Below are 13,542 nucleotides of genomic sequence, written 5' to 3' on the forward strand. Positions count from 1 at the left end.
ATGGCTACGGTGCTGTCCCGGGCGCTGAAGCTGCCTGGTAAGGGGTCGGCACCCGCGGGAGGGAGGGGAGCGTGGGGCCGACCCGATCCAAGCCGAGGCAGCCACATCTGGGTCTGCCCGCGGCGGCGGGGAGGTGCGGTTGTCACTGCCGGGGGGCGAGGGGATGCGTTGCCATGGTGATGTGGCCATGTGGGGCGAGGCCCTACCTCCCCGGGGGCGCAGGCGGTGCGAGGGGGCCCGGCGGCCTCCGTCCGGATCCCGTGGCGGAGGGGGCGGGCTGCAGGGGACGGGGCAGCGCCTCGGGGCTCCGGGGGCCTCGTATGTGGCGGCGGGGGGGGCTTGGGTCTGGCTGCGGCCTGGTGAGGAGCCGCGCCGGGTCTCGCAGGCCGCGCGGGAATGGGCACAGGGCTCAAAACGGCCGCCCCCACCGCGAGAAAGCGTTAGTCCCTCTCTGATCCACTCCTGCCGGGTTTTACCCCCAAAAGCCTGTCCAGAAGTTCGGTAAGCGCTACTGCAATTACCCAAGTAAATGTTTAAGGTCTGCCTGCCACCTCTGCGTACCTTTCAGCCAGAGATCTTTAGCGAGATGAAAGGACGTTCAAGCATAAGGGACCATTGTGTGCGGGAACCTGCTCTTCCAAAGATAAGGCAGTGAGCAGCAGTCCAACAACCGTTCTCTTCAGCGAAAAGATTAGAAAGGAATGCAAATACATTGCAAAACCAGATCTTGAGAGCATACTAGTTGCTGTTGAATGAGCTGGAGACAGTGCCAGTGTGCCTGGCTGCATTAATCCAGTGAGAAATTGCCTCGTTGCCCCTCCTGATCATGTCTTGCCTTCAGGACAGCCATGGGACAGAGACATGGCTCCGCTGTGCGCTGCTGGGAGAAGTCTCCTTCCCAGCACCGTGTACGCACACTATGGTCCTGCAGTGCCCTAGTCTGTGAAGCTGCACTCAGTGGGCAGGTCATACTTTCCTTCTCCATTTGTCCATGAAGATCATAGTAATATTTTCAGGGCCCTTCCCGCCAGCTTTTAGTAACCCATACCAGGAGTCAGTATTTTTTAGTTTATGTAGTGCCTGTCAGATCTCGTTCAAAGAAGTTTTGTTTGGAAATCAGTTTCTTCCTGGTTATATATATGTTTGTCTAAATGGGAAGGAATACATTTTACTTAAATTTATGTAGGAAAAGTGTCAATTGGTAGGCATAAGTGTATGTGTGTTGGGGTGTGACCACTGGGAAACTGGACAATAACAAGTATAGATCTCTTCCAGGACCTCTGGAACCAGTGTGATCTAGTTGATATCTGCTGTTGAGAGGCACTGATTTGGAAAAGAGCACAGGCCTTGCAACTGCAGTTAAGAAAACTGTTCTTGCATCCATCTTTAGGTTAAATTGCATATATCATACCTTGTTTGTGTGGTTAACTCTTGAAAAATGCAGCTTTCAACAGCAATGAGAAAGCAGAAAGCCTATTGCTATAGCTGTTTTTTTTCCTGCTGCATCTTATTAAATTGATTACATCAATATGTGGCAATTTGTCTCCCCACGGGCTTAGAGATACGTCTGCAGTACGCAGTGACTGGTGCCTGCCAACTACCAGCTGGGAACAAAAAAAAAATAATAAATAGAATGTGAAATGAGTACAAAGGATACTAGAAACAATATGTCATTGTTGGAATAATGAAGACAAAATTATACTTGTCTAAAGTCCAAGATTTGCTCTTTTCACTCCAACGTGAGTGCAAAGAAAAACCTTTCTAGTAAGTAAAAAACAGAAGAAAGATTACAATTAATACATTTCAAGCCACCAGCACTAGAAATGAGTATGTCATTATGAGTGGGACCTGATTCCAACACACATCACCTCACAGATGCCTCCTTTCCAAATCATGATCACATGATTCATCTTTTCTTCTATGAGAGGTCACATTCTTCTGCAATAGTTGCAAGAGCTGTCTGTGTGAAAAGTACTGGTAGGAAAATGAACAGGGGAATTTTAAAATCATAAAGTGTAGTTTAGAGTCACCTGCCCTTGAAAGTTGGTAAGTTTGGGGCATTTTCTCTCTCTTCTGCCTTTGAAAAACTCCTTCTTTAGTATTTGCTTGTTCTTGCAGTTGCTGCAAAAAAAAAAAAAAATCTGGGGCGACATGACCAGTAACTTAGCCACAGACTACGAGCAAAAATTTCTCAGATTGATTGTTACCACAGGCCAGTGACTGGCAACCTCTGTTTTATCACTGCTGCCTTGGAAAAAAAAATGGAATACAATTTAGACCAGGTCAGAACAGAAGCAGTTTATTTACTATACCTGTTTTATTTAGTGCATTTGTCGTGAAGGTTGCGCAGTGATTATCGTTTCAGGAAATAGGGTGAGAGTTTGACCAAGAGGCCAACTCGAGTCTTAGCATTTCTGCTTCTGTGATGGAAAGTTGAAAACTGCATGACAGTATTGGATTTTCTGACAGCTGATCACCTGCAACAGAGGCAGTTTTAGCTTTCTTTTGATGAACAAACTGTCTTCAGTTAGCCCGAACCTTGTTGTTGAGCAGAACAGAAAGAAATTGACTTCTGGAGCACTTTAAATAAATCATAATTCCCTAAATGATGTGAGACTGCCCTTGTTTTCATACATCCTTTACTGCTATTTCTGTCTCTGTGCTTTTCTGTTGAAAAATAATTTGGGAGTGATTAGTGGAAGCCAGGTGTGGTATCCCTACTTCCCACAACAAGTGACCTAAAACTGAGGTGAAGAGTCACATTCCTTCTGCTCTCTCTCCAGCCAGGTGAATCATGAGTTATGTATTCCTTGCACTGCAGAACAGCCTTGGGAGGCCGGGCTGAGCACGTCCTTGCCAGCCCTCCAGACACATTCCCAAAACAGCTACAGGTAGATTGTTAGGGCTCTTTCCAAACAGTGGGAGATCAGGGCTTGAGTCCTCTGAGATTTGGATACGCAGGTGAGTTTCCCATGTGCTAAGAGAGTACTCCAGCAACCGTTGTTAAAAGTCAATGTCTTTGCTCCTTTTGGCTTAAAGAAAAATCAGCAGGGCCTTTTATGCCTGACCTTACTGAGTGGCTGTGTCTTGTGAGAGTGCCAGCTAGCCTTCTGAGGAAAGATAGGGAGAAGGAATGCCAGTTTCTGGTTCCTGGTCAGTCTTAGACATGAAATAAGACTGAGCAGCTCTCTGCTTTTTAGGTCTCCTCTAACTCCATAGATCCTTTCCTATGTATATCACCAAAAGCTGTAAGTCATTACTATGTAGTAGCTGCTTTCTAGTCTCTAATCATTGGTTCTCAGCAGGAAAGGTGTTCCTGTTACAGATCATCTGTGGTTGACACCACTGTTGATGTTGCCGATATCTCACTCCCTGACAGTTCAAGGAGTGAGTGAGACATAGTTTTGAGGTCCTTTCTATCTCCTGGAGATCCAGAACAAAACTGTTCCAGATAGAGCTTATTCTTGTCGATGCTTTTAGTTGCCCCAAGGATGAAAAACAGGTTTCAGTCTTCTGGGTTAACTGTCTGGAATTAAAATAATTCAACAAAAAACAGTATATCTGAAGTGTAAGTATTCTGTTGAGTTGGTTTACTCAAAGCACACTAGTTTCCAATATCAGCAGCAGTCTACTTAACATAACTGTCTGACTTTGATTTCCCAGGCTAAATACCATTTACTCTTGGGCCAGCAGCATTTGCTTTTCATACCACTCTGACCTGGCTTGAACTGGCACATCTGGATCTGTAGCGAGAAGCTGCAAATACCCTGCCAGCGAGTCCTCTCTGGAATATCTTGTTTTCACCGAGTACTCTTTCAGCAACTTGTCAGCACAACCTATTGTATAGACATCCGGGAAGTTCACACTGTGCTGTCACTGTGGTCTCTGAGCGGAGAACTGTGTGCCACCGAGGTCAGTGGCCTTCTGTGCTGCTCGCAGGATGGAGCCAAGGTTATAAAGACTTCCTGAAAAGCCCACACTTTGAACGCGTGTTTAGGCCAGATCTGTATGAGACAACACAGTGTCTCACAGGGGGTACGCCAGACCATCCCATAGGAATGTAATATCTTTTCTCTGGGTGCTCTCCCTCCACAAGCAACAGCTTTTTGGAGTGTGTATGTGCACCAGATTGTTTTGATGCGAGTCGAGTCCCTAGTTCAAAAAGGAAGGGTCTGATTTTGATAGATGATCTAATCAGATATCTTTATTTCCCTCTGTTCAGTGTGGGTGGGTTGTCCTGGCTGCCTCACTTAGTGTGGGGCATTTGTCCTTTAGTGGGATTGACAGTTTTTCTTAAATCCTAAAATGAACACTGAATACTATTTATAAGTGATACAGGAAGGGGAAGTGAAGGTCCTTTTGTGGGGTGAGAAATGAGAAAAAAAATGAGATGCACGTGCTGCAAAATAGATTCTAGGTGGTGTATAATAGGTATATTCTACTAACTAGATACTACAGTACATTTGTAACTGTGAGTCTGCCTTTTAACAGGAAAACCAGAAGTAAAGCATATTATCTTATGCAGGAATAATCATGAAAGCCCTTAAATTTCCACTCTGTAAAGCCTTCTCATCATCTTAGAGTCAGAAAGTGGTTACAGCTTGCGTATTTTTGCTTATTATTTATGCCTTGCATGTGTCACTTCAAGCATTTTCAGGCACAAGTTAGCTCCTGTTTCGGGTCCGCTTTAGGCAAAGGGAAATGAGGCAAATATCTGGGATAGCAAAGTCCTACCTTGGAACAGAAGAGAGAGAAATAGACTGAGACTCTGCAATCATTGGAGCAGTGGCCATGGCTCCATGCCCAGCCTGGTGGTGCAGGGCAGCTCCCTGGGACGTGATCCTCCACTCGTAGCTCAGGGCAGTGAGTCTGCGTGATGTTGCCTGCCCTCATAAACAGATGGCCCTGGCCTTACGCCAGTATGCACGACTGGGCTCTGCACCTGCCCTCGTCACACTCCCCGTGGCTGTCTAGGGCTTGGGGGAGAAGTCGTCCATGTGCCAGGCATCTGCAGCAGAGACACCGAGAGCTGAGCTACTTTCTCGTACCACCACCTGAAGGCATCAGTACTAAGTTATCTATCTCAGCAAGGCCAAGCACAAGCTGTCAACTCTGGTGGGAGCAGGAACAGAGCAGGAGCACTGTGGTTTCCTACTGCAGGGGCTGGAGTGCTCCCTCTTGCAGTACTAAGCCATGCTGAGAGAGGGTAGTGTCTTAGAAGGGCAGCCCTCATCCCTTCAGACACCAGCATATTACTGGTCCAAAATGGCAAAATCACTTTGCCCTCATCTTCAAGGAATCAATGCCCATTTTTACCAGCACTGCAGAGAAACTGTACATAGTGCGCTATCTCTTCTATCCCTTATGAAGCAGGGCAGCAGATATGGCATACTAGAAGGCAGCATTGCTTGGACCAGGCAGGAGGACCAAGGGAAAAATGAGTTGCCAAGTGAGGCCCCCTCAGAGAACACAGACTACAAGCGAAGGAATGTGGTGGGATTAAAGGAGTTCAGAGTGTGAAGTCAAGACAGTGCTGCGGTTTAGGTACTCAGAGCATTAAGTATGATTTCATGTCAGTGTGTCTCATTACCAAACAGGAAAGTATTAGAATTAAATCAGCCATGAATTCTATATATATACATATACATATGTGTGTGTGTGTGTATGTATATAGATATTATATATATACACCTTTATCTAGGGGAAATAAACTGTTATCATCTTTTTTCCTGCAACTACTACTCTGAAACATGGACAGACCTTGTCTTTTCTCTCATGCCTCTCACTTGGATCCATGCAAAATGCAGACTGTGCTATTCTCCCTTCTGTATCACTTCCTGCTGCAGCCTTTTGTCCACTGAGATCTTGCAAAAGCGAGGATCTTCTGCTTAATTGTCTCTCTCTCTCTCTTTCCTCAGGAAAGAAGAGCCCAGACCTCGGGGAATATGATCCCCTCACTCAGGCTGACAGTGATGAAAGTGAGGATGACCTGGTGCTCAACATCCAGAAGAATGGGGGGGTCAAGAATGGGAAGAGCCCCCCTGAGGAGGTGCAGGATGCTGACTCTGATGTGGAGGTTGGGATGACAAAGCAGCACTCATCAGAGAGCGTGCCCGAGGGTTATCCTGCAGAGACAGTTGGGAGTTTGGAGCAGAAGGCTACTCCCTCCCTCATGCCATACCTGCGCACAGCAATCTTTTTGCTCACTGTGGTGATCTCGATGATTCTTGTGTTGGTCTGCGCTTTTCTAATTCCCTGTCCCCCTAGAGACTTGCATAACACCTGGAACCGCAACCTAGGTCAGGGAGCAGGTGAGAAAGCCCCAGGAACAGCATCTGGCGTGGGGGAGGTGGCAGCTCCCAGGCTGGGCATCGGCGGGAGAGACCTATCTGGGAGAGCCAGCTCGGAGCAGAGGCCCTTCCTCACCACTGCAGATGCTCCGAGGTAATAGACAGGCAGCTGCGTCCTGTTCACTCTTCAAGCTGAGACCTGTGAAATCTGGCATCATTAGATAACAGTGCCACAAAATCTTCTTTCTGTCAACACCAAACAGCATTTTGACTCTTCTCCCATCCTGCCTTTTTTGTTCGGATGGTGCTCTCTTCCAGATGGAGATGGCCCAGCCCACTTTAAAACATAGCACCTCCCTCTCTACACCCTGGGTTTCACCAGCACCTCTGCACTGAAGTGTGTGGGTGTGTTTGAGAGGAGAGGGATAGAAGTCTTTGTGTCTTCTAACTGGCTTAACTAACCTTATTTCTTTTGTCTTCTTGTCCTGCTTGAATCCATAAATCAACATTCGGGATCTTTTGTTGTCCTATACAGGCCACTGGTAACATTTCTAAAGTATCTACTGTTCTGACTTCTGCAGTAATGTAACAGCAGTTTGTGAAATAATTTCTACCAGATCTAGATATGTCTCTCCCTCCTTGCTTTCTGCCTTTGGCTTCCAAATCTAAGCCTTTTGTAAGATACGTGGCTCCCACATCACCTCAGAAAGTGAAGTGGGAAGCAGAAATCTTCTTCTGTTAGCTCCTCCATTTTTCCCTTTCCTTTTTCTGATGCAGATACTACATTTCTGCTTTTCCATGCCATGAAAGATCTTGCCATGGTGGGAGCTGCCTAGCATTGGTGGTTTCCTAGCAGACTCTGTGAGGCTTGGCTGTCCACGAGTCTCTTTTCTGGGCCAACCCTCCTCTCCCAGTGTGGAAAATGGACTGGGTGGCCCTTTTGACAATAGTGGTGGTGATTCGCTGTGACTGTTGCAGGTGGTGTGTTATCCCCACTGGAGCTGTGTGATGTGAACGGCGATGGGCTCCCTGACATCCTCATTGTCTTCACTGCCTTGATGAATGCTAGTGTCATGGGTAAGCACAGCGGCTTGTTTCCGTTACTCTTTCTGTATGTGTCAGTACAGATCTTTGTATGTCTTACACACAGGAAGAGTTCCTGCCACTGCAAATCCGCTGCATTGCTCTTTCCAGAGTTCCATAAAATGGCTGCTGTTCTGTGCCTGTGCTTTGTCATGCTGCTCATAATTTTCATTGCAAGCCTGTGCTCCCATACCTGTTAAGTCAATGTCATCTACTTCTCCTTATCTCATCTTGGGGCAAGTCCATCTCTTTGTCCTGTATTTGTGCACACTTGGTTTTGGGGCAGAGAAAAAGTGATCAGAAAGCACTGCTCTACAATTAGCCATTGGAAATAAGGTAGGTTTTTTCCCCGCCTTGTTGTCTCTCAGAGCCCTTCACAAAAGAGCTCAGTCTAACTACTTCCATTTTACAGGCACAGAGCTGGAAGCACAGAGCAGGGAAGCAGCTTGACAAAGGTCACAGATGGGATTCAGTGGTAGAGTCTGAACTCTTTCCTGATCTGTGGTCCAGTGTCCTGATTGTTACCAAGGGTGGTTGGTGACAAGAACAATGGTGGCAGAGCTGATTGTTGGAGTGCTCTGGTTCTTCTGAACTAGCCAGTTCCTTGCCAACAGGGAGCATTATGGATTTTTTTGAACAGCTATAGGTCAGTGTTGCAGAAGACACCCTCACCTTGCTGCCGCCTTCTCCAGGTCACTCCATATCCTTGCCAGGTTCCAAGTCATTGTTAATTCACAGATAATAGACTGGCTGATGTCAGGGAGTCTACTGTGACTGACTTTAGCAGGTATCGATCTGCCTCCTCCTCCTGGCTGCTTTTGCTTTCTCTGTTAACCCTCGCACCCCTCAGGTAACACAGCAGCAGCCTGGCCATTGTTACGCAGGGGCTGCCGAGTCCGGTGCCATCCTGTTGTGCTGGGTTTCTGAAGTCCTGAAGGTTCCCAGCTGCCTGTTGTTCTGCATCTGCCCAGCCTGGCATCACCTGAGATTACATGAATCTGTTCAGTCTCAGAAACATATTCAGCATAGCTTGCACAGCCTGAGCAGAAGTCTTGTGGGAGCAAAATGCCTTGGCTCTTCAAAGAATAGGGTAATAAAAATGTAGTTAGAAGGTAGGGAGAATACTGCTTCTCCATGGCCCAAGCAAGGCCCTTGGCATTTCACAGCCAGTCCTGTAGAGCAGAGAGACAACTGTAGAGTAAGTTAAAGAAGAAAGTGAGAGAGGGAGATAAAGGCTGTAAAGGCTGTATTCAGTTTGTGGAGGTTTTCCTTATGTTCTGTATTTTGCCTTTGCATTGTATTTTTCTTTCATCACAGACACATGTACAGTTCTCAGCATGCTCTGAATGGAATTAATCATACCTAGCTGCATCCGGGGCTATAGCTATGCTGGAAGACAAAAAGCAGGTACTAAAGCAGGTGTAAGCATGTCACAATCCTAAACGCACATAGTGGACACCACCCCTCCTTGGTTCCTCTGTGCCTAGCTGACACATTTCTTGCTCTGAGCTCAGGTCTAACCTCATGGTTGTCTGCACTGCTGGCTGACAGCCCGACTTGTCTGGAAATCCCTGCTAGGCTCCGCAGGCAGAGAGACTCAGCTTTGGGGTGGGATTTGACCTTTGCTTTCAGGCGTTGTGGATGTGACTGGCTTGAGCCACTCAGCTCCAGGAGCTAGAGCTGGAACTCAAGCGCAAAGATCAAAGGCAGTATGGACGTAGCCTCTCATGCCAAGGGATTTCACTCTCTCTCTCCCCTCTCTCTTCCAGGTGTCTCTAGGCCCTCCGTAACTGTGGTGGCACTTTCTGGTATGAATGGCAGCACACTGTGGTCCATCCAGCTTCCGGAGGAGACTCGGAGTGTGCAATGCAAAGGGCTGTCACTGGGGGCACCCGGAGAGCCGGTCTGCCTTGTTACAGGAACATCGAAATTCCTCAGCCTTCTCAGTGCCTCCACAGGTAGAGTCAACTACCAGCATATTAGAAATATGCTGCTGCTTCTTTTTTTTATTTATTTTATTTAAAGGACTAATAAGCATGAGTGATTCAGTGCTGACACTTCATGGTCACTGTTATCTAGTGACACACAGAAAAGAGTCAAAAGCAGTAATGAGTTTCTGGTTACACAGGGTAAGAGAGAATCCATATAATTGCTGCTCTGTGGCAGCCTCTTCATCCTGCCATCTCAGAACGTTTCAAAGTGTTAATTTTATCCTGTAGCATCCCCATGGCATAAAGGATATGTAAGGTCTGTTCTCATCAGCATTGAGCTGTTAGTACAACTCAGCACCTACCTAACAGCACTGAAAAACTGAACATCATTCTTGAAGAAGTTATATAAGGACATATGCTACAGCCAGTAAACTTCCAGAGAAATTAGCCCCATAGAAGAATTAATTAGATGTGAATTAATATTGCATTTTTAATCACTTGATCATGTGCACTTCCATTCTCTGATTCCTGGCTGTTTTACCACATTAATTCACTGGCAGAAATTTTCATAGGTAGGTAGAGGGATGGTTTTGGAATCAGAACACAGAATGGAGAGATACAAGAAACCTTGGGTTTAAGTGATAGATCTAGTCAATGAGCAGCGGCACTTACCTTTCAAATGTTTTTAGGGACCAGATTACTTGCATAGTGTTTGCATGGACTGTAGGCTGTCTCATTTACCAGCAGTAGTAGCGTTAGTAATGTGCGCAAGTGTTTGCCGGTCCGATTTTGGTTTCCTTTCTCATGCAAAGGAAAACCCTATTCTACACAGCAGCAGCAGTAACAGAAAAGTATCTTTAAACTCTGACTGAGAATCATGAAGAATCATGGAAGATTCAAAAAGAATCATGGAGAAGTGAAAGCATTTAATTTCATTTTGCTTTTTTTAAGATAATTTGCAAATTTGCAAGTCAAGTTTTACTGAGTTTCCAGCTGGGTCCATGCTGGACAGCTGAACAATTTGACATCACGTCTGCTAACATGCTTTCACCCTAAGGTGGAGTGAGCATGCTATGCTGGAGTCGCTGTTTGCTACTGGGAATTTAACTGAGACACAGATTTGCACTTTGAATATCAGAACTGTCCATCTGTGCCCTTTCCTGGCATCTACCTACAGGCTTTACTGCTGGCTGAGGAAAACAACTGTTGTCCTACTGAGCAGCACTGTCATTTAGGTTCTCCTTCAAAGAGTGAACCTCAAATATTCTCTGCTATTTCAGGAAGTGTTTTGGGCTCAGGTCTTTCTAGAGAGATGCTAAGAAGGTAGCACAGCAGGACTTGAGGCGTGACTCAAAGATTATCTGAAGAAATGCTAGGGGAAGAACTTTGCTTCCCGCTGCAGCTTGCCCCAGTTTGTAAGCTTGTCTTTCTTCTTCTCAGATAATGGTGGAAACAACCTTTCTTGCTCCCTCCTTCAAGAAGGTTTTGTGGAACCTTCTGGGGATGCCCACTGGTTCCCCAAGTGCTGCAGGTCTCTTTCACCCTGTTCTTCCCACAGGCAAGACCATCTGGACACTGAACTCTATCCACCTTTCAAGTGGAATCCTGGCTGCACCAGCTGCAACTCTTCCGGATGTGGATGGAGATGGGATTAGGGATATTGTTGTTCTGGCCCTCAAAGAGACACAGGTACAGCATATCCCTGCTCAAGGTCTGAAAGAACTTTGATTATCTAGAGAAAGAACAGGGAGCCTGATGTGGAAAGGCTGTAGTTAATAGCTGCAAGAGCCCCTGATTTTTGTTGCCTTAGATTTCCCTGAAAAACACCCTGTTTCTTTCAATAGGTCAGAGCACTGAGATCAAGCAGTAATGACACTACCTGCATTTGTTGTCAGCTGTGAATGAACAGAAGGGTCATTATTTACCCCTGACTGAGACTTGAAAATTTTCTGTTTCTGTTCAGTGAATGCTTGGTTTGGAGTGTTTCTCAGCAGTGTAGATGGCCATGTTGAGATACATCTCTGGAGAAAGCATTCTGTTTATCCAAAAGAAATAAATACTTGTGTGATTAATTCAGATGCAGATTTCCTCTATGCTCATCCCTCCCCACAATTTTAGCATGACCGTTGTTAGAAGAGTGCAGATTTTTGAAGTCCCTTCCATCTTTGATATATTTGCGATCAAGAGAAAAGCCTGACTGTGAGAGTCCCAGGAAGCCAGACTGAGCAAAGAGAAAGAGACCACTAGCTAGACCTTGCTGAGGGGAGAAGAGCAGTGGAGCTTCATGCTGTGGGGACTGGGCATGAAAGCACTGCTAAAAATCTCTACATCTCTCTCTTTGCAGCCTGATATGTTTTTCGTCTTGGTGTCAGGAAAGACTGGGACTGCTTTGGGTGGGCCTGTGAGGTACAGCACCAATGGAGAAGGGAAAGTGATTGGCCCACAAGTCCACATCACCAGCCGGGGAGCCATCTACATCCTGTTTGGTTTTGGTAAGATGCACCTTGCCTCTCCAGAACTTCACCTTTCAGATAAAACATTAATTTTACCTAAAATGCCCTAGAGTATCCCTAGGATGTCTTTACCATGCTTTCTTCTGTAAAAGGTAGGAGTAGAGGGCATGGGAACAAGTCTCACTGCCATGGTGTGGAAAAGTGCAGGAGCATTAATACCTGCCAGCCTGGAATACCTTGGAGTTTCCCAAAGACACATCATACCAGGGAATTTCCAGCTCTGGGCATTTCTTTGCCTTCTACCACAACCACAGTGGTCCCAGTGACCCTCTGTGCTACTAGGGAGTTAACTTTTGCAGGCAGGACTTCTCATCTTTACTCTTCCTGGCAGGTAATGTTCAAGCAGTTGCTCTGAGAGATATCTTCACCCAAGCCAGAAACCGAGACAACTTTCCTGAAATGTTGCAGCAGGAGGAGCCAGAGTGGGAAAAGCGCAGATCTGTCAACCTGTCAGAGCTCATTGACATTTACAGGTAGGAGATAACCTTGTCATCTTGCTCCTGCTGGGAAAGGAAGGAGAGGGTAGGCACCTCTTAGTGCTCCTAGAGATGGGCCCTCCTACTTCAGTACTATCCTTCTTTCCATTGCCCAGTTGATAACAGTACTCTGGGGAACCCATTATTTCCTCCCTGTCCTGTGGTTGTCCTAGCAAAAGTGCAGAGTATGGTAAAAGGGAGTCCTTTGCAACTCCTGCTCCTTGTTCCTTTCTTACACCCCCTATGCATGCCTGGAGGGAAAAAAAAAAAAAGGTTTCCAGCTAATAGAGTCCCTTTGGGAAGCTCAGTCTATATACAGCATTGTGGGCCTGGATTTCTCAGCTCCTTCTTCTTTACTGCCAAATTGTGGTCAAGGTCAGCCTGGATAGGAATAAAGGGAGGGTTCACAAATGTGAACCCCAACACTCCACGCTTTTATAATAATTTAAGATGTTCAGAAGAGCCCACAGCTGAATTTAACCCATTTAACTGAGGAACCCCTAAAGGAAGCTACGCTCCATCACTGGGGAAAAGATGGGCTTCTACAAGAATAGTTCAAATCTTAGGTAGGATGAATTGCTATGTGGATGGGCAGCTAGTGCTGAGATGTGCAGATACAAGTCTCAGAATCTCCTCTCTGCTTTCCATTTGTCCCAGTGGGGGTGTTGACTTCCTGCAGACAATGAAGGCTCCTGACACAAACTGCAGCAACCTGCTCATCACAACCAAAGAGGGCTTGGTCTTACTGCAGGGACAGGACCTGGAGCCTCGCTGGACCCTGGAACTGCAGAACATCAGCAGGTTATATACTGGGAACATTTTTCTGTCCTATTTCTTCCTGTAGCACTTCCTGCCTTTCACTTTTAAGCACATAGGCCTCTTAGAAAGCAATTGAGAAGAATTTTCCATGTCGGCAGAGAAGTCTAAAACCTGGAGGTGTGCAGATTCATCGCTGAGCAAGTAAGGAGGGCAGAGGGAGTAAGGAACAGAAGCTTGGAAACCTGAGCTGTGTGGTTGTGAGTGATCACAAATACGGGGCTTGATTCAGGTCCCTAACATTGATGTGAGGCACTGGAATTCAGGGGATTACTGGTGTGTGATTCAGTGGATCTGCAGTCCAGGTCTGCCACTTGCCAGCTCAGTGGAGAGGAGCAGTTGCATTAGTGATATTAAGTATTTAGAGAAGGTGTCTGAGTATGGCCCGTAGATCTTAATGTTCCTTGCAAGTTGAAAATGAGCACTCTGATGG

The 13,542-nt window shown here is 46.3% G+C and overlaps 1 protein-coding gene across 3 annotated transcripts in view; it reads left to right on the forward strand.

Moving 5' to 3' along the window:
• FAM234B (family with sequence similarity 234 member B) overlaps positions 1-13,542 on the forward strand; it is a 21,498-nt gene continuing 7,956 nt past the window's right edge. For 2 of the 3 annotated variants that reach the window (XM_086751486.1, XM_086751494.1), the window contains exons 1-8: positions 1-37; positions 5,919-6,311; positions 7,269-7,367; positions 9,143-9,331; positions 10,863-10,993; positions 11,649-11,796; positions 12,149-12,290; positions 12,951-13,094. In XM_086751486.1, coding sequence (XP_086607612.1) covers positions 1-37; positions 5,919-6,311; positions 7,269-7,367; positions 9,143-9,331; positions 10,863-10,993; positions 11,649-11,796; positions 12,149-12,290; positions 12,951-13,094 — 1,283 coding nt within the window. Of the gene's footprint in view, positions 38-407; positions 502-5,918; positions 6,312-7,268; positions 7,368-9,142; positions 9,332-10,862; positions 10,994-11,648; positions 11,797-12,148; positions 12,291-12,950; positions 13,095-13,542 lie in introns of those variants that run through there. The other variant, XM_086751498.1, reaches the window with a different exon arrangement.

This window comes from Chlamydotis macqueenii, chromosome 1 (genome assembly GCF_036417535.1).
Source record: "Chlamydotis macqueenii isolate bChlMac1 chromosome 1, bChlMac1.mat, whole genome shotgun sequence".
Taxonomy (NCBI): Eukaryota; Metazoa; Chordata; class Aves; order Otidiformes; family Otididae; genus Chlamydotis; species Chlamydotis macqueenii.